The sequence below is a fragment of the Lutjanus erythropterus genome, chromosome 9 (genome assembly GCF_056507025.1).
Source record: "Lutjanus erythropterus isolate fLutEry1 chromosome 9, fLutEry1.hap2, whole genome shotgun sequence".
Classification (NCBI taxonomy): Eukaryota; Metazoa; Chordata; class Actinopteri; order Lutjaniformes; family Lutjanidae; genus Lutjanus; species Lutjanus erythropterus.
The window spans coordinates 31,924,975-31,952,079 of NC_139325.1; the positions used below are offsets into that span (position 1 = coordinate 31,924,975).

General features: G+C 38.1%; 1 protein-coding gene across 3 annotated transcripts; it reads left to right on the top strand.

Moving 5' to 3' along the window:
- Positions 1-210: 210 nt before the first annotated feature.
- cblc (Cbl proto-oncogene C) lies at positions 211-27,067 on the top strand. 3 transcript variants are annotated; one of them, XM_084727135.1, is made up of 14 exons: positions 211-392; positions 630-1,381; positions 8,725-8,871; positions 8,950-9,106; positions 12,169-12,290; positions 15,794-15,931; positions 16,024-16,111; positions 16,257-16,388; positions 21,629-21,811; positions 23,723-23,869; positions 24,055-24,110; positions 24,884-24,967; positions 25,084-25,136; positions 26,377-27,067. In XM_084727135.1, exons 2-14 carry the CDS (start codon positions 1,038-1,040, stop codon positions 26,511-26,513), a joined length of 1,788 nt encoding a protein of 595 aa, XP_084583261.1. In that variant the 5' UTR covers positions 211-392; positions 630-1,037; the 3' UTR covers positions 26,514-27,067. The 3 variants fall into 3 exon arrangements, with proteins under 3 accessions (XP_084583261.1, XP_084583262.1, XP_084583263.1); XM_084727136.1 differs by having other exon boundaries at positions 1,031-1,381; XM_084727137.1 differs by having other exon boundaries at positions 212-392; positions 21,632-21,811.
- The last annotated feature ends 38 nt before the right edge of the window (positions 27,068-27,105 follow it).

Sequence of the window (27,105 nt, forward strand, 5' to 3'; positions counted from 1 at the left end):
GAATGCAGTGTAGTCCACCTGTCTAGTCACTGAGTATTTCTCAGGTCTTGCTCACTGCTTTCATTCTTAGTAAGTGTTAAGTTTTTAGTCCACACCTCTCTGTCTTCCTCCCTCCCTTCTCTCTCTCTCTCTCTCTGCTTGCCTGCCTAAGCATTAGAGCAAAGAAAACAAACCTGTTTAGCCGCCTGCAACCAGGAAACCAATCAAAGGCTGCACCAAAAGGAGTGAGAGAGAGAGACAGAGCAAGGGTGACATCAAGAAAGAGACACAAAGAAGAAGCAGCAACATCTCAGCCAATGACAGAGGACATGCTTCCGCTGTGCTGTGAGTAGATGTCTCAGCTCGGTTGACCCTGACGATGTGGAACTGCTGTGCTGCTGAGATTAATAATGGTAAGCATGATAAACAGAGGGCAAGACAGGCTGAATGAGCAGCAGTGCAGGGAGTTAGAGGAGGAAAGAGAGTGGGTAAAACTTTAAACTGTTTCAAGGGTTGAGTGTCAGTCTCAGTCACTGCCTTGCTTTGTTTTTTAGTTCATTCTTTCTCGTGGTTGGCCTCTTTTGTTGTATCTTTGCTGTTGTTGACCTTGTGTAATAGATCTTCTATTTTTTTTTTGTGTTTTTCTGAAGCTCTGACAGAGGAGTGAGCAGCTACAAGTGGACAGGAGTGGCTGTTTTGAGAGGAAATGCTTAGCTTTGAGCGCATTTTTAGCCATGCCATAATTGAACATGCTATCTATTGTTGGATTATTAATATACGGTCCAAGGGTGGATGCTGTTTTAGGAGGCTGAGATGTGTGCTTTTCAGATGAATCTGGGAACACACGAAAAACATTTAAAGGACGACAAATGCCAGCTTAAACACTCAAAAATTTGAGCCCGTGCTTGTGTTTCTGCTCATAAACATTCAGACATTGAGGTGTCATATCTTAAAAAAAGGGAGGACCGTTATTATTTATTGTCACGCCCCCATACGTACAGACAGACTTGACATTTAAGGCTGTTTTTCATCACATTCAAACACACAACAGTGAAGTTATGGCAGCAGCTGGTTCAGGAGCCCCTTCCAGTGGAGACAAGCGGCTGGTGGACAAGGCCCTCAAAAAACTGGACAGGCTCCACGAGCAGTGCACTAACCCCCGGCTGGCCTTGAGGAACAGCCCGCCGTACCTGCCCGAGCTGATATCTGAGACAATGACGCTGCTCATGCAGGTTTGGGAGCCCTACAGAGGCCCAAGGGCGGCAGGCGGCCAGGTCCCCCGAGGGGACGAGGCCAAGTACCTGAGGGTCCATGTCAGAAACCTGCTGGATAAGACGGACAGGGCCGTTCTGCTCTTCAAAGAGGGACGGGAGAAGATGTTTGAGGAGACGTCCAGCTACAGGTAAGACTGAACTGACACCTACAACCATACACAGGAGAAGCACGTGTTAGTGGACAGGTTGGATTGGAAAAACACTTTAAAGATCTATACCACTATTGTCAGCTTTTTCTCTTTAAGTGTTTCATTCTAAAATACATCTTACTTTAAAAAAAAAGGTTTATATAAATCCATCATTAATGTGTCCTTTGTCCTCTCTCCTTTACTCTCAATAAGTAGTCAGTCTTTTGGTAAGAATCATTTACTGTCACGTGTTTCTCATTTTGTACAAATCAAAAAACAATTACTCACGAGAGAGTGAATTAATTTCATTCAATTTAATTAAGCTTTATTGACTTAAATGTTATGTGAACAATCTTGCCAAAGCATTAAGGAAAATAATACACAATAAAAAGGGTAATACAGCGTATTGTCACTATAATAACAATGACATGAATATATCAGCAACAGTGACAATTAATTAAATAATAAAACTATATTATCATTAAAACACAATCCTGTATCTCTTTAAAGAGACAAAAAATAATGCAGTACAATCAATCAATTAATGAGTTACAATTTTTATAATTAAAAATTTCAGTCTGTCTAACTGAAAATGTCAAAATGTGCTTGTTTTAGTTTCCTAAATGTAAGAATGTGCTGTTTTTCTGTCCTTTGTATCCATGTAAATTTAGTATATTTGGGTTTTTGTACTGTTGGTCGGAAAAATCAAGACATCCGAGGAAATCACACACTTCATAGACCATATAATTGATTAATATAATAGATAATCTACAGATTAATGATACAATTAGTGTTGCAACCTGGAAACTTATACATTTCTATTTTAAATGCAAATATTAGAAAACAAACACATTTTCTTACTTTCCTGTGACACTATCTAGCTATTTTTCTTTTATTTGCTCAGGTTTTAAATAATATCTGTCACAGATTTCTGCCGCCTACCTTGCTACAGAAACTGCATATTTTTAGAGAACTGCATAAACTGAACGGCAGCGTTTCTTTCCAGAAACGGTGCCCCTGTAATTCAGGATCATCCACAGATAACATTGTTTTTATAGCGAGTTTGCTTTCTAATTCTGATGAAAATTGTTGGCAGTGACATCAGAGTAATGGGGAAAGTTTTTTTTTTGTAAATAGAATAGAATAGAAAAAGTTTCCCTATTACTGCTTTAGAGTTATGAAATTATATGAACACCACAAAATAATTCCATTCAAACTCATGCAAACAAAAAAATGTCTGAGATTTCACTACCTGAACAAATGACACCACAACTATCTGGCCCGGTACCACCCGAGGTAACTGACCATTTAATGAGGATGGGCTTTTCTTTCCAACTCAACCAGATCTTGTTTTTCAGATAAATTCTGCTAAGTAACTGTAAGACAAATAAACTGACCGCGGGGTCATAAAGAGGCCGCACATCCCTTAAATCTTTGTCCAGCACCATGGGACCGGGATTTTTATGAGAGCCTGTTCTATATTTGCATGACCAAAAGAAATAGTCATGACTTAATAATTTACAGTTATGATTGAGACCTCCTTGAACACTACATTAAAAGATCTGAAATAACTTAATCTATAGAAGCTGTTCCCCAGTTCCCCCAAGTCAAGCACAGCCTTCACTGTGCACCAAGAGAGAGAAATGACAGTGTTCTGTAAATTTGCTGTTTGGCTAAAGTAGATATTTTTGAGCAACTAAAAGAGAGTGACTTTTTTACTTGGAGTTTGGGCTGCGTCCCCTGCTGCTGTTGGGACTACTAATGACGAAGGTGGAAAAAGGGGCCAAACCTGCGTCTTTGTGATGCTAATGTGGGGAAACCAGGCGAAAGAAATTACAACCTCAGTATGTGAGCAAGCAAGAGAGAGAGAGGGAGAGAGAGAGACTGTCCTTGAACAACTCTGTTTATTTCCATACAGTTGTTTACACATATAGTCAATGCTTTTATTTTACTGTGTCTTTTAAACTACATGAGGCCTAAATTCAGGACAGGATGAGACTCAACTACTCTGCTGTATTTACTGCAAATGCACCCCAACACTGTGCAATGTAGTAATGACTTTACTGTACAAAAGGGTCGCAACTAGAATTTCAACAACCTGTATGTCACATTCTTATCTATCTATCTATCTATCTATCTATCTATCTATCTATCTATCTATCTATCTATCTATCTATCTATCTATTGTGAGCACCAGCCAAATATCATCTGGTCGATATTCAGTCTGAACGTGTAAGACATCTTTTTTTTAAATCTCTTTTCAACCAACTAAAACATTGCTGTGTCACCAACCGTCAATTTGTTTAATCATTTTGAGACTTTGTTGAGATGTGAGTTGAAAGAAAGTTATATTTCACTGGTAGGTTAACACATTTAATGGTGTATATAAAATGTCATAAATATGGAACTTCCAGGACGGCGTAATGTTATTAATGTTAAATAAAGAAATAGTGCTTCTTGCTGTAGCGTAATGCATGTGCAAGTACTAATGTATGTTAGTTACAACTTTGACAACTCTGAAGAAGAGCTACAAGGACACTTTAATGGTTGTGAAGACGCGGCGGGTGAGGGGGTTCAGTGCAGACCTGGGTTTGAAGAAAAAAGTCCAAATTCTCTGATTTCAGCATCTTAAATGTGAATATTTTCTGGTTTCTTTACTCCTCTTGACAGTAAACTCGAATATTTGAGTTGTGGACAAAAGAAGACATTTGAAGACACCATCTTAGACTGATCAATATTTTTCGGCATTTTAATATGGATCAAACAGCTAACCGAATAGTGTAGAAAATAATCAACAGATTGATCGATAATGTAAATAATTGTTACAGAAACAACTTGAAAAACACTTCGACTGATAAGATTGTGACAGGATTAATTAATCGTTTAACAGAGAAAATGATCGACAGATTAATCGACAATGAAAATAATCATTAGTTGCAGCTCTGGTTCAATCAATGTCTTCAGCCAAATTCTAAACGTCTCTTCACCGGTGACCGTAGTCGCTTTCAATGGAAATGACAATCATCTGTCTATCGGTACAATTTGATTATATCATCATGCTGTCATTTTACACAATACATTAAAAAATTAAAATTAAAATAATTTTATGTGACATTACTTACTTATTCTTGCTATGTAATACTGTGCAGTTACTTTAATCTCAGCCATATCGCCCGGCCCTACTCAGTCTGTTGAGTCACGGCTAAGCTCTAATCCAGCTGTTACATATACATCCTTTCTATTTACTCCACTGCACAGCATACACTCATTGCATGCAAATTGTTACAGACACTAGATTTTATCAGATTTTATTTCATCAGAATCTGAAAATCAAATGATTAGAAGAATTATTGCGTCATCTTCCAGAAGACGATAACAGATGGCATTGTCGCCGCAGGCTGATGTGCATGGGCAGTCATGTGGCAAATTCACATTGTGTTATGTGTAATGTGGCTTAGATGTCACGGCAAATTGTTTAAATGTCCTCTTTTATGTTTTTATAACGTTCTGCCACAATGTCCTCTTTTTTGCAGCGTCTTATACCACAGACTCAGACCAGTAAGCTGCAAGTGCTTTGTTTTTTTTCTAATAGCACTGACTGTTGGACAGTTAGAATGATAATCTCTCTTCAGCAAGTGAAATTTCAGCCCGGCCACCATGTAAAACTAAAAACAGAACTGAGATAAGACTGAAGGTGAAGGCGGCACAAGCAGACAGGGGAAGGTTTAGCGGACAGAAGACTATTGTACGTGACATATTGGTGTCTTTGACCTCCTCTGACTGGAATTTACAGTAAGAAAAACATGCAAATGTGCAAACTCTGTCAACCATACAACTAGAACTGTGAGCAGAAACAAAATAAGAAACATAATCTGCATACATTTATTTGTCAGTACAAATAAGTAGCTATTAAAGATGAAAATTGAGCTTTTCAATACATTTCATGAAAACATTAACCTGGTCCCAGAGACCTTCATTTTGCATTTATTATGACTGACAAATACTTGATCAGTGTTCACATAATATCTTAGTGTACTCATTGTATTTAGTTTTTTTAGTTCACAAAACACTACTGGAGTTTCACAGGAAACGATTCAAGTGAATGGTGACTGGTTATCAAACAGAAAAAAAACAACCAAAAAAGAAAACTTAGAGTACCTCCATACTGCTCCTCTGGTACAATCCAAGTCTCCTAAAGCCCCGACATATCATTCACTTGCACGCGCACACCGTCACGCCACAGACACCATGTTCAGACGGTATGTACACACATATGAGTGTGTCTCCAAGCTAAGAATCTACAGTTAAGATTTCTTTTGTTTTTTCCAGTTTTTATGTTTAAAAACTTGTCACGCTGTTTTCCCGTGAAACTCCAGCAGTGTTTTGCGTACTGAAAAACTGAACCCGACCTTCAACTGGCATGAGGGTGAGTAGATAATGAACTATCTCTTTAAGATAAGAGTACAAGTTAAAGTCAGAAATATTCATACGCAGTCTTTTCCTCAGATTTATAAAGCGCTATATATATACATATATATATATATATATATATATATATATATATATATATATATATATATGATGCCGCTCCACATTAGACCTGTCAATGAGAAAAACCGCAAAGAAGAAAACAACTGTTGCACACAGTTGTGGCTATTTATGGCACCACCACTAAGGATCAAATCAAACCAGTCATTAACAGGAAAGTAATGGCTCCAGAATAAATGAAAGAATGATAGAATTAACTGACCATAAGTTTATAAATATGCATTTGAGGGACATTTTACAGATCGCTGCGTGGAGGGCAAAATAATAACATGGTCACTGAAACTATGTGTTACTACAAGGTTACATCTCTCAGATTTCATGTCCATCTCATCATTTCACCTGCGGCTGTCTCCTGAAAACTGTGCACCTTGTCTCAAGTATGTGTGAGGAGTGCGCATTCTCACCACAAGTTCTTTTAAATACCAGTTTATGTGGGAAAAGGCGTCTGGGCCCTGGTCTAGACTGTTTGAAATGTAATTTCTATTACATTTTCTTGTAATAATGCTTAATCAGGGGTTGCTTTGGTAAATAAACACTGTCTATTTTAAGAACATACTGAAATATATATAGAATTCACAGTTTGTTCTTCTAGCGGGTGCTGGTAGAGTGCACCATTTCAAATGTGTGAGTTCAAAGTTATTCTCAACTTCTGCATGAGATAATGATCAGTCAAGATCAAGATCACATCGAGCCTCGTCAGGTGCATTGATCAAACAGACACAGTATGCAAGGATCAGCTACGAAACCAGTGATTACCGTAATACAATGCATTGTCCAGCATCACTACTGCCTTCAAAAATAACATCTACAATTTCACCGCCAAATTTCTTCAGCCTTTTTTGTGATATTTTTACACATGAAGGGCGAGCCAGAGCAAGAGATGCGGCTACACATTTCCTCCCGCTGTACTCTCCCCTCCTCAACCCCATAGAGGTTTTTTCTTTTCCTCACTGAGGTGGAAAGTCCACAACCACCACTCACACAAAGAAATGTCCTTTTAATGAAGGCTGGGTGCCTGGACAGATCTGCTCAAGAGTTCCAGACATGCATCAAAAATATCTTGCAAAAGAGGACGTTTGGTATGATCCAATTCAATAGATATGAATGACTGGAGTTGTTATATACTTTATTAAGGTTTCAGTGTCAATAGATGCATTCCCATGTAATTTTTCTTTTTTTGTCAATAACTTTGGCATCTTTTTTAAAAAACAGTCTTAACATTTTCAGAACTGTAAGTGCAACTGTCACAGCTGTTTCATGAGACATCGCAACTCTACTGCATGTCTGCAAAAGGTCATAACGCACCCAAAACATTTCTGTCATGCTTCAAAGCCTTCTTATTCTGACCAGTGGCATGGAAATGCAAAGTTTTTCCGTATGTGTGAACAAGCTTAATGTGAGCTGTCTGTGCGCTGTGAGACTCGACTTGACTTGAGGCTTGAAGGTAAAAATGGAGGAGACCTGACTTGGTGACTCAGTAATATTGAAAAATGCTGCACTCGCTGTATTTTGTATATAAAGTATTTTGGTGCGCTGCCAAATTGTTATGAATAACTAATAAGATACTGAACGTACACATAACAAGCTGCTGCTGTCGCCAGAATAAAGAAGACTCTAAATTCAAGTGAGAGAATCCTTTCATTAAATTATCAATCAGTCTAAATGAATTGGCTCAATGCTTTATTTGCTCTCTGAATCTGTGAAAAAAAAATCTGATCAAATGAGTTATTTAAGCTATAATTTCTGCTTCAAGTTATGAAAAAATGTATCACGTGTTTTATTGCACTGATCACACCATATCGAAGGAACTGTTTATTTCATTTGACCTGTTTTAAACCAGATGTTGGCCACTGTGGGAGGAATCTGTGATAAAAATATCTAAAAAAAAATGTGTTTGTAAACTTCTACAGTGTCTTTTTTTTTTTAGGTTTAATTCATTTTGAGTGTGAAGTCACCTGCTGCACTGAGCTGCATGTTGGCAGAGAGACATGTGTGAAGAGTATCTTAAAAAATAATCCCAAGTTTTGAGAATCATGCAAAAATAACTGTCTAAAAAATAAAAGGTTATTTGTAAATGACCCCAGAAGACCCTAAAAGGAGAATAAATACAGGTGAAGACTGGTCTGAAGTGACACACTGGCCACTGGAACATTTTGTGGTATTTACAAACTCACATGCAGCAGAGAGCATCCTGTTTGCAAGCTGGACTACCTGTTGTGTGTGTTTGCATCTGTGCCTCTGTGCATGTGTGTACTGATGGAAAGAAAGCAGTAGAGTATCAAATGTACAACAGTTAAGGTGGTTACAGGCTTTTATTTTATTCTTTTATTCTTCTTTTCATCTATTCATAGCTGAACATCCTTTCCTAGTCGACACCCATGATTACACACGCCTACGCTGCAAGTTAGAGTCTTAATTCTAAGCTAGCAATACTTTATGTAATTACATAAAACTTTAACAGAAAAATCACACAAGTAGAATGCAAGCGCACCACAATGATAGACATGATATAGATTAATAAAGATGTATGATTTTGTAGATACAAATGTCCCAAACATTGAGTTTTAATAAGGAAGTATGTGAGATAAAGATTATCAGTTCAAGGCAAATTAGTTATTGGCTTTATATATTTGTATGAGACCACAGACTGTTATCACACACAAACTTAAACGCCTACACTTTTGTATTTTTTTGTATATATTTTCAACACCACTGGGCCAGAAAACGTTTCCGAGCAACGTATAGCCATTTCTATTTCTGCACCGACAACTGAAAGTGTGCTTTTTCAATCTCAGGAGGAACTTGACCAAACTGTCCTTGCTGTTCAGCCACATTCTGTGGGAGCTGAAGGCCATGTTTCCAGGGGGAAGTTTCCAAGGCGACACCTACAGGGTGACCAAGACAGAGGCTGAGGAGTTTTGGAGGCATTCATTTGGCAACAAGTGAGTCAAATTTTCACAGCGAGGGACATTTGTTTTGTTTGTGTGGGTGCGTTTTCTGTTATTTGTGTGTTGTTGCAGGTGTATTGTGCAGTGGAACAGCTTCAAAGAGCAGCTGCAGAGTGTCCATTCATTTGAGGAGGGGATGGAGTCCATGGCCCTGAAGTCAACTATAGACCTCACCTGTAATGATCACATCTCTGTGTTCGAGTTTGACATTTTCACTAGACTGTTTCAGGTAAGGTGAAGCTTTCCAATGAAAGGTAATAAATGGATTACTTAAAAGAATAGTTTGACATTTTGATAAGTACGCTTAGTCACTTTTGTGCCAAGAGGTTAATGAGAAGATGGATACCACGCTCATATCTGTACACTCAGTGGTGGAACGTAACTAAGTATATTCAAAAAAGTCCCATATTAATAAATACAAATTCAAGGTACCTGTACTTGGTACTTTTCTCAACAACATTCTCCTACTTCTGCAGCTAAATAAATATTTTAAAAAGCCTCATTGATTCACTGAAAAATGCCTTTTCACAAATCTACAAACAGAGCTGTTTTTCTCTTTTAAAAAAAGTTGACTTTATACTTTATTGACTTTATTTGTGGTGTTCACAGGACAGCAACACTACAACCATATTTTGATCTTGCAGAATGTGATGCATTGCTGTAGAATAAACTACCCAACAGTATATAAAATAGTTAAAATGAGCTCAACCTTAAACATCTACAACAGTAAAATGCAACACACACATCCAAATCCAATCCAAAACATTATATACAATAGTAAAACACTGACATCAGACCATTTTACTGCATAATAAGCACTTTTACTTTTGCTACTTTAAGTGCATTTTGCTGATAATACTCATATATGTTTACCTAAATGCACCATATGTGCTGCTAGTGGTCTGTCTTACATTAAAACAATAACAAAAGACGTAGTTTGATGACATCTGAAGTACCGTGGAAATGAAATTGAAATTGTTACCTTCACTGTTAAACAACCACCGCCACATTACAGTTTTATTCATCTAATATTCCTTCCTTCCTCACTCTCTGGCGTACCTCGAATTTTCTCAGAAGTTACAGCAACTAGCAACTAACTAGTGGAACTAACTAGGAAACACACTGTTGCCTTGAATAAATTATGGATTTCTCTATGTTTGAGCATTGTAGGAAACAGACATTTTAATGTGGAAAAGTTAATATTGTGGCTTTAAGTAAGGTTTTGAATACAGGACTTTTACCTGTAGTGGAGTACAGTGTTCACAGTGTGGTATTAGTATTTTTACTTAAGCAAAAGATTTTTATTCCACCACTGTGTACGTTAAATACAAAGCTCCATCCAGCAGCAGGCTAGCATTTCATAGCATAAAGATGGGAGGAAACAGTTAGCTTAGCTCTCTCCAGATGGGACAAAAAAATCCACCCACCTGCCACTCAAACATCAGGAGATTATTTAACAAGGCTGAGAAGCGGCATGATCCACAGCAGCCTTTTTATGGAGATGTCCTAAAAAAAGGACAAGATTTGGAAGGAAAACAGGGAGCTGTTGGGAGTTACAAGTGCTGTCCTCCAATGATATAGAGACGAGGCTGACTTAAGAAGATTGTGTTAGTAACTTAGACACTTAACTTACTCATCTGCACTCCATCCGCTTGAGTTCACACGTTCACTGTATGTCACGAAGCAGTGTAAATCTCACGTCGAAATGTTATATTTTATTTCTTAAACCAGGACATTGTATTCACAAAGCTTCATAGTTCATTCAAGGAGTTGCTCCCAGTAATGAAATTCAAAGAAAGTTCTTAGAATCGTGACGTTTAGAAGAATTTTCCCTTAAGGTTAAGAGTAGATAAAGATAAAAGTTATTCACAAAGCATCTTAGCCCTTAAAAGAGCTCCTAAGGTAAAAAAAAACTGTTAGGAGTAGAGAGGAGGACTTTTAACAGGCTTTATAGTTTCCTACGCAGAGGGGAAAATGGCAGAAAGAAAAAGAGGAAGGAGAAACATTTTCCAATCACTGAATGACAATGAGTTAGTAAAACACTACAGATAAGATCATACAGAGATAATGTTTGTCGCAGATCTCCTTAGAGTTGCACTCACATACTCATAATAATAAACTTTATTTATGTATCACTTCCCTTACCAATATTACAGATGTTTTACAAAAGCAAATAAAACCAAACAAGGCAGATAAATCTCACACCTAATGCAGTAATGCCTCTAATGCCAGAAATGAAAGTGATCATAACACTTAAGATATTTGCAAAAGTGCTGCAGCGATGACTTTGTCACAGTCTTTATCAGCAGAGTGATCAAGCAAACAATAACAGTACTTTCACACTCTCATATTGCGGCGCATTTCATTTCATTTCCATTTGATGCCCACATCTGGCAGGCTCACAAAACAGCATCAATGGACGTAACAATCTTCAAATAAATATCAGCATGTGAACAGACCACTTAAACATTTTGCAGACTACTTTTAAAGTTTGTCTTACAATTTATTCAACATGTATGTTCTTAAATAGTATTCATAATTAAACCGTTTTTTCTTTTCTTTTTTATCAACCAATCACTTCCTCTAAAAAAATGACTCCTACCTAACCACTGGGTCAACCACACCTCTTCACTAACAAGAAAGTTTCTGTCCCTTCCTTGCTTAGAGTTGTTTGCTAAGAGATTTGATAAGAGATCTCTGAGACTTTTCTTAGAATGTTTGTGATTACGGCCTCAGGAAGTCACTGCACCCGGCGAAGAATAGTCCACCACATAAGCCCCCATCAAAACCACAAACTGCTGTTTCACATAAGATATAATATGTTAATGAGTAAGCTTAGGAGATAGTGCTATGCAGGTTTTATTGTCTTTTGTAATCTGTTTCCCCTTGTTTTAGTCTTTATGCTAAATTAAGCTTAGTAGCTGCTGTCTCATCTAGCAAATTAGCGAATTATTTCCAGAAATGCAGAGCTATTTCTTTAATGGTGAAACACGATTGCAATAATTTTGACAGATATTGTGATTGCAATATGATTTAAGATCACAATTTTGATGCTGTGACATCTGGTCTCTGCTAAACAAACATGTTTTCTTACATCTGGAGAACAAGACTTCTAGGTCAGGACATCTTTGCAGCGCTACAGTACTTTATTATAATAGTGTTTTGTCCCATATTTTCTGTGATTTGGGTATTGCACTTTGTGATTTTGATAATATTTTTCGATTAATTGTGTAGCCTTAGCACATGACAGACGTGAGTTCCCATTCTGAGCGTCCTCTTCTCTCATTTTAGCCGTGGAAATCACTGATAAGGAACTGGAACCAGCTGGCGGTGACTCATCCTGGCTACATGGCCTTCCTCACCTACGACCAGGTTGTAGCTCGTCTGGAACACTACCTGCACAGACCCGGGAGGTGAGGACGAGGACGCCAGCAAACTCTGACTGACTTCTGACTGATGCACCTCTCAGAAAAGCAAAGCTGATTAATGTCAGGCATATCTCAAAACCTAAAATAGCACTGAAGAGGTTGCTAAGTGCTTGAGTTACATCAAATTGGAGTTGATCTCAGTTAAAAGAAACTTGGCCCTTGAAGCAACATAGACCCACAGCACTTCAACAATTTGAAGTACCTGGCTATTCATTATGAAAAGTTTAATTCAAGAGGCTTTATTTATTAGGGTTTAATCTGTATTGAAGTACGTTGTGTTTCTTTTCTCTTGAGTATTTCTCATAGCACATCAAACTCAAGCTTTCCAGATTTCTGCCTCGTACTCAAAGGGTTTTTAACCTTGGTATGTCGAGTACACTTCCATGAAAGTATATAGACGAACTCATGGATTCTCAATCATTTAGATTGCAGACAGGTCATGTATGAGATCAGCATATGTAGATCAGAAGCGGGGAAAAGCGAGGGAAGGGACTTAAAGAGTCAGGTAGCTTATTTATATAGACATAATATCAACTTGAATGTGAAGTCTAAAAGTCGCTCTACAGATGCAGTGAGTCATCACTGATGATCTTATACCACGTTCTGCTGCACTGTGTTTATTATGGATTTATCTCCTCTTTCAGGCAGCCCGTATGTATGTTGGTCGAAAGTGCAAGCAGCTTATTTCGACTGATATTCCTGTTTAATGTTAGGCCCCCTGGTGGACATAGTAAGTACGACAGGAGAAGTTTAAGGAGCGATGGATGGATGGCTAAAACAAGCTCAAACAAGCACAGGACACGAGGGTTCAGGTCCCGTGTGAAATTCCATGGATGTGTATACATAGATGCAGCCTTGACTGCTTCAGCTTGTTGCTGCATTACATCGATGACGCCACCATTTTCGTTGGGTCAAAACTGACCCTGAACAAATACATGTTAAACAGGGGAGCTGCTTTTTCTCTTGGTAAAAAGTACTGTAACATATATTTCTCAACCAATGGCAATGAGTGGTTTCAAGGTTTCATGATCTATATGGAGAAAGTTTGGAAAAAAACAAAACTTTTTTTTCCTACTCCATATAGATCATAAACCCTTGAGTATAATGCCACTCATTGAGGTTGGTTGAGAAAAAAACGTTATACTGCTTTTTATCCAGAAAAAATGCTGCTCCCCTGTTTACATCTTTTACATGAAAATGGTGGCAACATCAGCATACAAAGGCCAATGTGGCATCTATGTATATATGCCTATGGTTTTTATAATCCAAATCGCAATCTTTTCCTAAACCTAATCACATTGTTTTATTCCCTAAACCTGACCAAACTGTGACCGTTTTACAATGTGTGTAAAATACAGTTAAGGTCTGATAAGTCTGTCACTGCCGGTACTCTACGCTGATAATATATGTCATTTTGGGAGTAAATGACAATCAGCCTATTCTGGCATTTAGGTATGCGGATGTGTTGTGTAAGTTGAGAGCAGCCGTGTCTCTGCCCAGGGGCTGTTAAAGGCCTGAATATTGGGCTGTAGTTCTTTTCTTTATCCACATTATTTTTACCGGCAAAATATTTATTATGAATATAAATTATGAGCTCATACAACCACTGAATTTTTTATGGCAAACCTACCTTTTTGTTTACCCTAGTTTTAAGAGAGAGAGAGAGTTAAAGAAAACGAATAAGAGAGAGCACACTGGAAAAATACCACCCTTCATTTTTTCATCACTTTGATATATTCCACAGACATACAGACATTGAAACTGACGTGAAAGGTCATGTTGCTGATATGATGTAGCTGTAGTAACTGTAAACACATTCCTTTTATTGTCTGTTTTTCCTGAGAACTGCACGCATCATGTGTAAAAAAAAAAAATAGGTAAAATGCAGAGTGATGATGCTCATTAGAACACCTTCTTTGGCTCTTTCCTTCACCTTGAATAAAACAAAAGCTGTGTGTTGTTTGTTCGGTATTAAGGTTTGAGTTGGCAGGTCTATCAAACATCCCTCTGACTGTAACAGCTGTTGCTGAAGTCCATAGACGAGTTGTTAAGTAGTGCTAACATTAAACACACATCGTTTGTTTAGTTTTGACATATTAGCAAAAGCTAACACTTTCATGATAATGTATTGAAGAAGAGAATACTCACTTTTATGTATTATGACTGTTTGGTGATGCTGTGGGTCTGTATAATTGCCCCTAAAGCAGATTTCAGCCATATCTAAGTGTCAATAAGCAACTGTGATTAGTCTACAGTGTACTGCACTGAAGTCAGTTTTAAGCTGGGTATTCGATTCCTTCTGCCTCCTAAGTGAGTGGCTGTTTAATATTCATCTTAAAACTAACTTCACTGCAGCGCAGGCATTTGAAATTTGATCCTGTTCCTCTGCTACTGCTGCAGGGTGCAGACACTTTCACTTCACAATTGTAGTGCCTGTTGATATTGATGGCACAATTAGACAGTGGTAATGTATTTGGTGTCCAAACACCATGTAACACACGAGCCATGTGGCTGCTTGAACCTCTTAACATGAGCGCCGCAATGAAAAGCAAGAGGTTCCACGATGCACACACACGCAGCTAAAGTAGGCAGTGTGGGAGTTACTATGGTTACTACTATGGATGGTCTGTGTTTCTGTCACTCTGAAGCTTTCGTGCGATCCTCACCCTCCTCTCACATTTACCACACGCACACAGGCTGCAACCACTGGTCTTTATACCGGAGGTAAATGTCAGTATGACGTGTATTCACAAATACATTTGAATAAGGGAGCAATAATGTCGATTTAATGTCTCACCTCTCAATTACTGTAAATGAAAAACACTGTCATTACTTAAATTAAATAGTGTTTTAACTTTATTTATACGAGTCTTTTTACCTTATTTGCTTACACTGAGTTTTCAGTAAGTTTTGCCCTCATACTTAAACATCTTAACACTGACATGACTTGACAAGTTCTTTTATTAACTTTTCCCAAGGTTTTCAGTTTATTATTTCTTCACATAAACTTAACTTGTTAGAATTTACAGAGCACAATAGCGCATTATAATAGCAGGTCTCCTGCTAATTTAGATCTCCTTCAATAGAGGTTTCACCCAGTGCTGACATTAAATACTTGCATTGAGACATCATGAAAATACTTTATTCCATAGACTGAAAAGAGCTTTGAAATGCTGTAAAAAGCAAACTAGCCATGGAAAAGCTATTCAAAAGCATCTTCTTCCCTTCAAACACTGTCTGTCTTGAGGACTTAAAGAAAATTTGTAAGTTAAAGTCTTTCTACAGTTTGACGGCTGTGTAAGAGAACAGCAGCCAAGAAAATATAAAAGAGCAGAGCAACTTTTCAGGAAACTCACTGACACCCAAAAGAAAAATAATATCGAAGTGACTTCTATGTGAACTTTAATATCAAAATGTCTCTGAATTTACTTGTGTCAATTTTACGCTTTGTAAACAAGTTGTGATTTAAGGATCTCTTTCCCTCCCAGCTATATCTTTCGTCTGAGCTGCACGAGAATGGGCCAGTGGGCTATTGGCCATGTGACCACTGAAGGTAACATCGTCCAGACCATCCCCCAGAATACACCTCTCTACCAGGCGCTCATTCAGGGCTTCAAGGAAGGCTGGTTAGGACGAACGCACACAGGTCACTGGTTTATTTTATTTTGTTTTTTGTTTGTGTCTTTTCTCTAAGTGCAGTGTGTTTGTTTGCCTGCAGCTACCTTTACCCAGATGGTCGTGATGTGAACCCCGACCTGACGAGCTTGTGTGAACCGGCCCAGAGGGGCAAAGTCAAAGTAACAGAAGTAAGCCGATGCACTTTATACCTTTTTTTATCAATTTATCAAACTGCCAACAGCATCCTGAAGCTACACAAAAGATACAGCATAGATCACATCCTTAGATGTTCTCTTATTGTTTTCTGTCTTGTCTGTTTACCCACTGTAACAGGAGCAGTATGAGCTCTATTGTGAGATCGGCAGCACCTTCCAGCTGTGTAAAATCTGTGCAGAGAGGGATAAGGACACTCGTATTCAGCCCTGTGGACATCTCCTGTGTCAACCCTGTCTCATAGGCTGGCAGGTATGAACCCTCATCCACTTACTAATTAAGGTTTTGTTCCATTCAGGTCAAACAGAGTCAAGGTGCTGCTGTTGTGCATGTTTCAGAATCAGTATCAGAAATACTTTATTGATCCCCAGGGAGAAATTGGTTGCATGACAGTTTCTCCCATTCAAGAACAGAAGTATGCATAATCATATAGACATGATAAGAATAAAAGTATGTATGAGTAAGTAAGTAAGTTGTAAAAGTATGAAAAATAAATATGTCATTTTTCAATTATTAGAAAATTGGAAATAAGACAGTAAGATGTGTAAAAATAGAAAAATATGTATACACTAAATACAACAGTGTACGCATATACAGTGTAAATGAATAATAATGCTAAGTGTGGTAAATGCAAGAGCATAATAATAAGAATATTAGTTGGAAAAGTAGAAAAATTGAGCAGGAGTGACTGCAACAGGCTCCATGTACGGTTGGCACATTCTCACTGGAAAGGCTCTGCTACACTAAATGGAACGGGACCTTAAAAATCAAATCATCAAATCATTAGTAACTCCTGTGTTTACCCTACTATTTCGTATCAGTATGGCTGTGGTGAAAGCGGTCAATCAGCTGACATGGGAGGGCCGTCAGATGATTAAGCTCACCTCAAACCCCCCGCTCGTTGCAAGGGAGACACACACAAGCAAGCCAATAAACAAATTATATGTTTTTAAAAAGAGCAACATACGAAGAAAACTAAGCTAGCATCTGACCCAACAATGACAAAAAATGTTGTCTAGTAAGCACTACAGGTATTTGATGGTATTTCAGTTTGTCTGGAAAAATGATTAGAAATTGTTGATGATTCATTTTGCACTCCATGGCGTACGCAAAATTTGCGCCCAGTGATGCACTTTCTCTCTCATGACGCAGTGGAGCTTGAAGGAAAATATTTTCTGGTTTCCCTTCTGATGTCCCTCGGCTGCTCAGCCTCAGCTGTCGGTGATTTGATTACAGAGTTTCCTGATCAACAGATAACATTAGTTTACTTGATGCTGAAGTAGCTGGTGTGTGTAATCAGTAGGATGTAAGTGGTGGGTACGAGTGGGTGAGTGTATGTATGTGTGTGTGTTGTTTGTCGTGTGGTGCAGAAACACAAGGAAAACCTTAACCAAATCAAATGCACCTTAGTTCAAATAAACCGATTGAGATTGCCCAGGTGTTTCTAGTGCTGCTGATGAATCAGGTCAGAGGTCAGCAACCTGCAGCTACGGAGCTGCACGCTGCTCTTTTGCCCCTTTCCAGTGGCTCCCTGTGGCTTTGACAAAAAATGTATAATACTAAATCACTAAATTATATATTATATAATTACTAATTTTGCTAGTTGCTAGTTTCTGAGAAAAAATAGAGAATTTTAATTGTTGTAGCTCAAGGCAAATTTTAATTTTACACAAAACTGGCTCTTTTGAGAGTGAAGGTTGCAGACCGCTGAACTCGGTGTTTCTCTTGGCTGATGACCCTCTAGTACCTGCACAGGAAGCAGCCACACACGAGTGACGGACAGAAAGTATATCCACCTTTGTTTCAAAACATACACTAAATACTGGCTTTAGACCGAAATTGCAGTTGCAATGTGGGATACGATTAGTGGAAATGATTGCATTACATTTTTCACTTTTACTGAGAGAAAACTATTAAAATTGTGATGGTGTGTTATTTGTTGGGGTCTGTACCAAAGAACAATATTTTCAGGCCAGGGAATCTCAGTAACACTACAATACCTAATTATAATGCTGTTTTCTCACACATTTTTCCCCTTTCAAAAAATTATGAGTTGGCTCTGGGTATTAGATATTACACTTGGCCATATTGCAGTTTTATTAATTTTGCAATTAACTGTGCAGCCCTAACACTGATATGTTGAACCAAGATAGATTGTTACTTGAGCTGAATTATATACTTTGTCAGTGAAAATAAAACGCAAAAATAAGCATTTCCACTAAATCACAATACCATGTTTTGCATATCAGTCACCCCTAATTGTTACCGTAACATTTGTTGTGTGTTCAGTGAACTGAAGCAGTCTGGTTTGACTAAAGTAGATGTATTTCTGTAACTCAGCGCTCTCACGGTTTAGTTATTGGTTGTAACCCTGCCGCACTGTATCACTGCTGGTCATTTGAATGTGGTTTGGGGTTGATTTGAAAAATATGTTCTTTGTTCAACAAAGCATGTCACTGATATTCACATGCAACAGTATGCTTTATAAATTAATCACCACAAATCCATGCCGTGGCTGATTTATTCATTTAAAGCCAAGAAACTACGAGAAAATTTCTCTAATTCTCTAAATTTCTTTAATTGAAATATAGAAAGGCTGTGCAAAACTTCAATAGAAAAGAGGCATGCTTTAAAAATAATGACTGGTACTGATGATATTGCCTATTCAGAGTTAAAGCTGCTGTAATAAATTCTGGAGAAAAACAGCTCTTGAGTGTCATTCTCAGGTTTTTGAGTCTTATTTCCAGGTCCTCAAATACTGACGCTTCAGGAATGAGACTCGACAATCAACAATCTTAACAACGGACTGAAAACAGAGCCAAGACAAGGAGCAGAAGTCAGGCTTTCTCTTGAATAACTTTATGCTTAAAGGTCATTGTGGAACCAACGACGACAAAAATAAACTGTCTACCACGGCTTTAGTGTGTAACTATTACACTGCCTTCATGATAACATTAGAGCGCTTTCACATCCCACTTCACTTTTTACTGTGAAGTCACATTGCGCCTTGTCAGGCTTGTTGAAACAACACAGCAGTTTAAGAAAAATTCAGTACACCTGTGTTTTAGGTCACATTGTGTCCTCAAATGTGTCACGTCTTCAGTTGTCTCAGGCCATAAAGAGAGCTGCAGACTCCACACCTCCCCCCTCTGACAGTAAAACCAGCTCTTTGCATGAGCAAATAGTTTGATAAGTTACAGAACAGACAAGCGCGAACCCTGGTTCACTGGTTCAAAAGGGAAACGGCTGTGAATTGAACCATTAATGTTGATGACAGATGCTGTCAGTATGTGAACTGACAAGTGTAAAATTGTAGACAGAGAATATAATGAGACTTTCAGTCTGATCATATCTGTATAAATGTCAGAGATGCACAGAATATCATATGGTGATCCTTCATTGAGGTCAATTTCATTTGACCCTTTTAGATGCCACACAAGTCCCACAGGGTTTCTGCAGGTCCTTTAAAAACAATAATCTGAATTTTAGACCTTAAAATTTTGATTGAATTATGAAGTTATGTTACTTTTATTAAGTTCCACTAACTTCGGTCTTGCTTTTAGATGTTTTTTTGGAAAATAAAATTGTATTGATGACACTAAAAACTGCAGAAAAAAAAACAATATTGAAACTAACTGTGCATGTACTGTTTTGCCAGTATGGATGTGAAATTGCATTTAAAATAGTCTTAAAGTATCAAATTTAACTTGTTGAAGCCTGCAGAAATCCTGTCCCAAAAGTCTGTCTTTAAATCAAAATTAAGTTGTCATGTGAACAGCGTGTCCTGCAACGGGACTCCCCCAACTTCATACTTCCTCTTTCAATCATGACATTAAGGACATCCAATCAGAATTAAAGCTGCTGCTGGCCAATTGCAGTTTCATGCTCCACTACTGTTTTTTTTTTTGTTTCAGCCAGTTGCCTCCCATCTGTTCGGGAGGCGTTCAAGTCTTTGCAAAGGTGCAGAGCAGCAAGTCCTGACATTTGGCTGAGGACTTCCTGTGTGAGCTCAGGCTCACATCCTCCACAAACTGTATCAGTCGCACTCGCTTTGAGAAAACCTCTGTGTGTGTGTCTGTGTGTGTGTGTGTGTGTGTGTGTGTGTGTGTGTGTGTGTGTGTGAGAGAGAGAGAGAGAGAGAGAGAGAGAGAGAGAGAGAAAGAGAGAGAGTGTGAGTGAGAAGGGGAGAAAGAGACAGACAGGAAAAGAAAATTAGATATGCTCTGTGGACGTCACACCACAATGGAAAAGTTGTAAGTTAGTCTAGATTGTGGTCAAGCAAACTTCCTCATCAACCGTAACTTTACAAAACAATACAATGACCTTGATGAGTGTTAAGAAAATAACAGACAGCTAAACTTTGAAGTAACACAACAAAGGAATCTGCACACGTTTGCAGCTGAATACCAAATAGCAAGATGTGTCAGCTTAAATAAAAGTTTTATTACACGATTTTCAAAGCAGTGTGAGAGAAAATAAAAGAGATTGAAATAGACCAAGTAATAGTCTAAATTTGCAGGTTTATCAGTCAGGATCAAACAGGATCTGTGGTCACAAGAATCAACAAGCAATGCACGATACAGGGTACCTGTACCAAGTATTTAAAAAGTATTGAATCTAAAAGTCTCAAAATAAGGCCTTAAAGTACTGAAATCCTGTGACAAAGGTCTTAATTTTTTGCATTTCTTCTCATAGGCTTATTTAAGTACCATTTCCAATGGGATATTATTGCAAAAATATAGTGACTTTGATGTTGTTGCTGTTCTAGAAAGAACATTTACTCATATTTAAAATATTCATATTCTTTTCATTCCAATTCTGTTCTGAATTTATTATTTTTTTAATCATGTTTTCAATCAGTGTTTTCAAAGCAATTATTTAGTAATGAAAAAGAACCAGTAAGTGCTTCTTTTCAAGTGGCAGCACAATCGAAAATACGAATGAGTTAAGCCTATTCCAGGCAATAAGAATGTGAGTATTGTAATAAAATATTTTCATTATTTTCCTTAATTGCTAAATTATTATTTTTCAGGGCTTAAAACTCATATTAACTTTTCATTCTAAAACTTTTGCAGGTATGACTGTGAAGCTGACATTAAATTTCATTCTAAGTGGTGTTAAAAAGGTCTTAAAAAGTCTTAAGTTTAACTAGGTGAACCCTGGGGGAAGCCTGATGATATGAGCGTCACAAACCTGGAGTCACACAAAGCTTGTCTGCTAGAACAAAGAAAGAAAACACACAAATGTTACAACGATTCATCTTCGTCTGGTTTGCATGTGTGAAAAACCACAATCTGCTGTGTCTGTTGAACGTAGTATTTTCCACCTCCTTTATCTCTCGAAAAACTGGTGGCTTTTTCTTTGAAGACTAGTCCAACATATTCCACTGCACACAGTTAAAAAGACATGAAGCTGTTGTCAAGACAGTCTGTCTTCATTTCACATAAATGTTTCCATTGCTCTATCTGTGACCTGTCATCGATAATTATCAGCAGAAGTCAGCTGGCCACACCTGCCCGTACTGTCGCTGCGACATCAGAGGGACAGAGAAGATCCTCGTCGAGCCGTACCTGCCACACAGCCGACAGTGGGAGGAAGACGACGAGGACGACGCAGAGGAGGAGACCCACGAGGACATAGAGCTGATAGTGAAGGAAATGGCTGCCCTGAAGAAGGTTTGTGAATACATTTAAAGTATGTTTATTTTGTTTTACTTGCCACTGACAATGATTTCACTTGGGCTCATGAATGAACTGATGAAATTTTGGAAGTCAAAGGTCACTTCGACCCCTAAGTTTGTCCGATTCTTGTGTAGGCAACACCTTCAGGCAGTTTCTCCAAACTTGGTACAAACATTCACTTGGACTCGAGGTTGAACTGATTAGATTCATATGCAAATTACGACAAAATTGCACACAGTTGTCTGATCAAATAAAATGTTGCGGTGATGGCATTTTATATCCAAAAGGTCAAAGGTCAGCTTCACTTTAACATCATAATGTTCAGCTCCCTATCAGTGCTGTGAACTCCTGTCACTCCTGTAAAAATAGCCTCTAAGTAAAGACAGCATGTTTCTCACTAGAAATTCTTCACTAAAATCATACATGTCAATAAAGTGGGTAAAAAATATACACGTAGTACCTTTTTGTTAAATTTCTTCAACAGCCCCATACATACATATATTTTATATTTTTTGTTTTAGTCTTGACATATAAGGATGTAAATGGCAACATGACTGGTAATTCTAGTTCATCCAGCATCACTAACAGGTCAAGGTTTTCATTTATCCTGTGAAATAGCTCAACATCTACTCAATAGTTTGGAAAAAAATTGTACAGATAGTCTCTAGATGATGAATCCAAAAGTCTCCTGATTTATTGATAGATTACTGTCACTACTTTGGTAATCTTTTAACTTTTCCTCCAGTGCCATCATCAAGACAAACTTTCAATTTGTCTCATATTTTCCTTATAACCAAATACCTAAAAAACTACAGCTATAAGTAAGCTAACGTGCCAAACTACAATGGTGAACATGCCATTTAGCTTAGCATGTGAACGCTGTCATGATAAGCATGTTAACATGTTACCTTGAGAGGCAGCTGGATTTGCAGGATCAGGTGAGAATCCATCTTGCCAGGCTTCAGGTTATCCATTTGTGTCTGTGCCAAAAGTGGTGCAGCCAGTCATTGACCTATGAGGGACTACTGGCAGCTACGGGTGTGGTTTTAGGTGTGAGAAGCGAGAGGCGTCTGTGGAAGCATCTCGTCTAAAACAAACAATGAGGTTAGCGTAGAAGCTGTGATAGCATCAGGTATATCAGAACTGGAGAGTATGAAGTTAGCCCATGTTAGACGTGTCAGACAGATGTTTCATCCATCATCACGTCCCTGCCGTTTTCCAAACAGTTTTTAAGGATTAATTCCCTTATTGTGTAACAAATCCTTCATATGATTATAGTGATATCATGGTTATCAGTATCATTGAGGTTTTGCTAAAGTGTGCTGAAAATATTAAAAAAGTACTGGTACACATGCAGATGTCATTTCACCAAGTTTTATTTTGAAAATCTCTTAATGATTTGAAGACTGTTGTTAACCTTGGTTGCTGCTGGGCTGTATTTACCATGACTTTCTCAAAGTATGGTAATCAAACTCTGCTTTAATTGTTTAGGGAAGTTTGAAATAGTAATACAATGTTAACCACTGGGAATTTTATTGTGAAACTGGTAATAATTTAATCCCTGATGCTGACATAATCTTAAGAGAGCCGCTACCATGTAGCTTTTTAGTGTTGTTTCCATGTGTTTGACACTCACTCAGTCTATACAGTTGGTTGTAGTTCTGTGATTTAGCTGGAAAATCTTAAAATCAGGCACCTTGTTTGCAACATGTGATGTTATGTTATTTTATTTATACATCACAATATCACAAATCACTAATTAGCGTCAAGGGGATTCAGAATCCTCAAACATGCATCCTCGTCCCTCTCTCCACCTCGTCTCCGCCTGTAATTTTAATGCAATACTTGCCAATGAAGAGTAAATCAAAGGAGAAAATCCCCACTGATGGCATTTCCTCTCAACAGTTCTCAAGTTTGGACTACCAGTTTCCCAGCTCTCACCACAGCGCTCCACCTCTGCCCCCTAAAAACAGCACTGCCCCACACTGTCCACCTCCCTACAGCCAGTCGCACACTTCAGAAACCAAGACGCCAGCCAAACACTCCCGCTCGGTAAGTTGCCACCGACACTCGAGCCATTTGCATATTGCTGGTGTGATGTGTTAATTTCCTGCAACACTAAGGAATGTTAATTCATGCACAGAGCTGCAGAGACTCAGCAGCTCCAGTGTATTGTGCGAACATGTGTGGTGGGTGTACGCCTGCACAGTCTTTGTAACATTTCATCTCTTCAACAGGCTCACAGCGGTAATGAAGCTCATAGAAGACACAAACAACACACAAACACGAACAGGTGAGACGCACACAGCAGTGAAGGGGAAAAACGTGGCTGTTGTCTACATGTATAATCTAAATTTGAGCATGTTGTTAACACTATGACGTCGCTTTTTGCAACTGAGATACGGATCTTGACACTGTACCTTTATTTTTACCACCTGGTTTCTGTAAGGGAATTAATAGATGACCTAAGTTACTGTAAACTCAAACAAGTGTTCAGCAAAAAAAAAAACGGGAAAACTCTAGTTGTCTAAATATAACCTGAATCAACTGTGCAAAGACCCAGCATGCCACATGAATGAACTGATCTTGCAAATTGCACTGGTTTCGCAGCGTGTTTTGTGGTTGTGGTTGTTGTTGTGTTTGCTGGTTTAATTTTGCACTGTATGTGGTTTTTTGTGCATATTTGGGTTAGTCTCATCGGCGTATCAGTTTTAACAGCTACTGTACCTAAACACAAATATTAGGATCAGTACAATTACTGGAAAGAACGGCAGAGAGAACATTCCTAAGAATCTCAGTGTTGCTGTTATTGTTTATTACTGGAGGTGATTGTAGGTGTTTGTTCAATTAATTCCTTAATTTGATTAGATGAGGACCACACATATATGCAGCCCTCACTCAAAAAGGAAATGATTTGCAAATCCTACAGTACAAAGACAAGATATTTCATGTCCCAGCTTTTTTAGAGTCAAGGTTGAACACGAAGATCAAGACATTAACAGTTATTTAAAATAATAATAATACTAATGATAACATTGGGAGTATAAAATGTGTCTCTCCATTCAGGCGTCAGGGGGAGGATTCTTACAGCAGTGAGGATGAGGGGTCTGGTTGGTTGAGGGTACCTCAGCCATACTCGCTCTCCCGCAGGTGACTGACAGCCGTGTCCATTGAGACTCGCTGCAATATATCAGCATTTTTCACCTGAACCTTCATTCAGTTGTTCTTGCGTAGCAGGTAATTTTATGTTGTTCTGTTTTAAACAGTGCTGAACTCCTCACAGAAGAATCGTCTCCTTCTTCCTCTCAGAAGATCGACAGTAAGTTATCACGTTTGAAGCTTGTGTCCTGAACTGAAACGTGAGAGTATGCTACACTATGTAGATGATATTGCCCTAAAAATGTATGTTGTAAGCCAGTGGTTCCAAAACTGTTTCTGCCAATGCCTCCCTTTGGAAACCAGTGAAATAATTTCAAGCCTCCCTGGATGCTAAGGCTGAGAATTCTACATTTTAAATACATATAACTGAATCTTTTCAAAAAGGACCATTTTCAAAAAAAAAAAATGTTTTTAATTATAGATCTATAATAAATGTAATCTCACACACAATTCATGGTGGATATATACCAATATTTTCAGAAGAATATAGACCCATAATAAATAAACATATGTATAAATAGGTCAGTATGTACAGTACTAAATGGTACCAAATATACAAAAATACATACATCTATATTTACCTCCAATGGATTAGTGCTCCAAACAGGGCTCAGGCTAGATAGAAGTAATATTTACTAAATATTAGAGGCACCTTTTCTATCTATTACATTCAATTATGAGGATGTGACACCTAATGTAAAAGGCAGAACCTTCCATAAAGACCAAACACTCCAAAAGATAATATCATACAAAACACACATACACACACACACACACACACACACAAAAAAAATGTCTGCGCTATACTGACAGTTAACTCCACAGCAAGAGAGGCTTCTTCATGTGCTGTATTTGACTGATGTCTTGGTTTAATGAGGACTTGTTTTCTTTTCTTTCATCTCAAAAGTGTCCAGACTGTCTTGTACTTGCTTGGTTATTTTATTGTTTCCAAATGAATCATATTAAAACACCATCTGCACAGCAGACATGTTGACACATTACTCCAGAAAAGCACAAGTGGAACTAATAACATTAATGATGGCTCAGTTCCAGCAATCAGTGCAATGCAATACAGCAATTAATAATGTTAAAGGGGGCACCTTTGTTTGGCAGGTGCAAATGTTTCAGTCAGCTTTAAAACAGTAGCTCACTCTGCAGTTCTGAGAAGCATGCAGTAGATAAGCATACAGTTTTTAAGTAATTCTGCACAGCTCTACTAAAAGTGCCCCTCTGAACTTTGTTGCTTCACGCTAGAATTCATGAACTCATCTAAAAAGTTGATATATCTCATTTTAAAATCAGACCAGAGTGTTTCACAGCAGGGCCAGAGGTTATTGAACATGATTGTTCGTGTTAATTGCACTGTTCAATCTGACTTCTATTTGTGTTTTTGCGTGTAGGCGGAGCTGCGTGGATCGGACCCTCCAGCCCCATGAAACAGAGACGAAGACAAAAAGAGCGGGAGGAAAGGAGAGCAGCAGGGCTCAGAAGAGACAAATGTGGCCTGGGAGAGATGACGAGAACAATGTCGTCCTGACAGAAAGGCGACCTCTGCAGCCTAAAGACTCTTTGAATTCAAATGAGAAATGCATGGCAACTAAAACTTCTTAAATCCACACGTCAGCCTTCGGTGAATGTAAAAATAGCATCATGTTTAACTGTAAATGACCATGTGTTTCTGCTGCACTGCTGAAGCTGAGAAGAGTGGGTGGGACTGACAGGAAAATGACTCAGTGAGGCCTCCTACTGTTCAATAATCACACTGCCATTATCTCCACAGCAGGTTCAGCACTGATTCCTAAATATAGTGTCTGTCACACCATGTCTGCTTTTTAATTAAAGCATTTTTCAAAGCCCTCATGAAATAATAGAAATTAATTAAAGGTTTTATATTTGAAAAAGTGATATGGACAAATGAAGGGGGGCAATCACACATCTAGGGTGAATATATGAAAGAAAAGAAATGTGCTACCTCGTCATTTAACCATACAAGTTTCTCATTAATACGTCGTGTGAGGCTTCAAAATAACTCCATCAAACTGTCTTATATGATACTAAAATGAAACAATTAAAACCTATAACTGACACATATTTGAGCTTCTAAGTAGTTTCATTTGTTGGGTTTTATT

What these genes read in the sequence shown, in the direction of transcription:
- cblc (XM_084727135.1), top strand. Translation starts at nt 1,038, where the DNA reads ATGGCAGCAGCTGGTTCAGGAGCCCCTTCCAGTGGAGACAAGCGGCTG. An exon ending in GAGGAGACGTCCAGCTACAG is followed by an intron (nt 1,382 to 8,724) that starts GTAAGACTGAAC and finishes TTTCAATCTCAG; the next exon opens with GAGGAACTTGACCAAACTGT. An exon ending in AAATGGCTGCCCTGAAGAAG is followed by an intron (nt 21,812 to 23,722) that starts GTTTGTGAATAC and finishes TCCTCTCAACAG; the next exon opens with TTCTCAAGTTTGGACTACCA.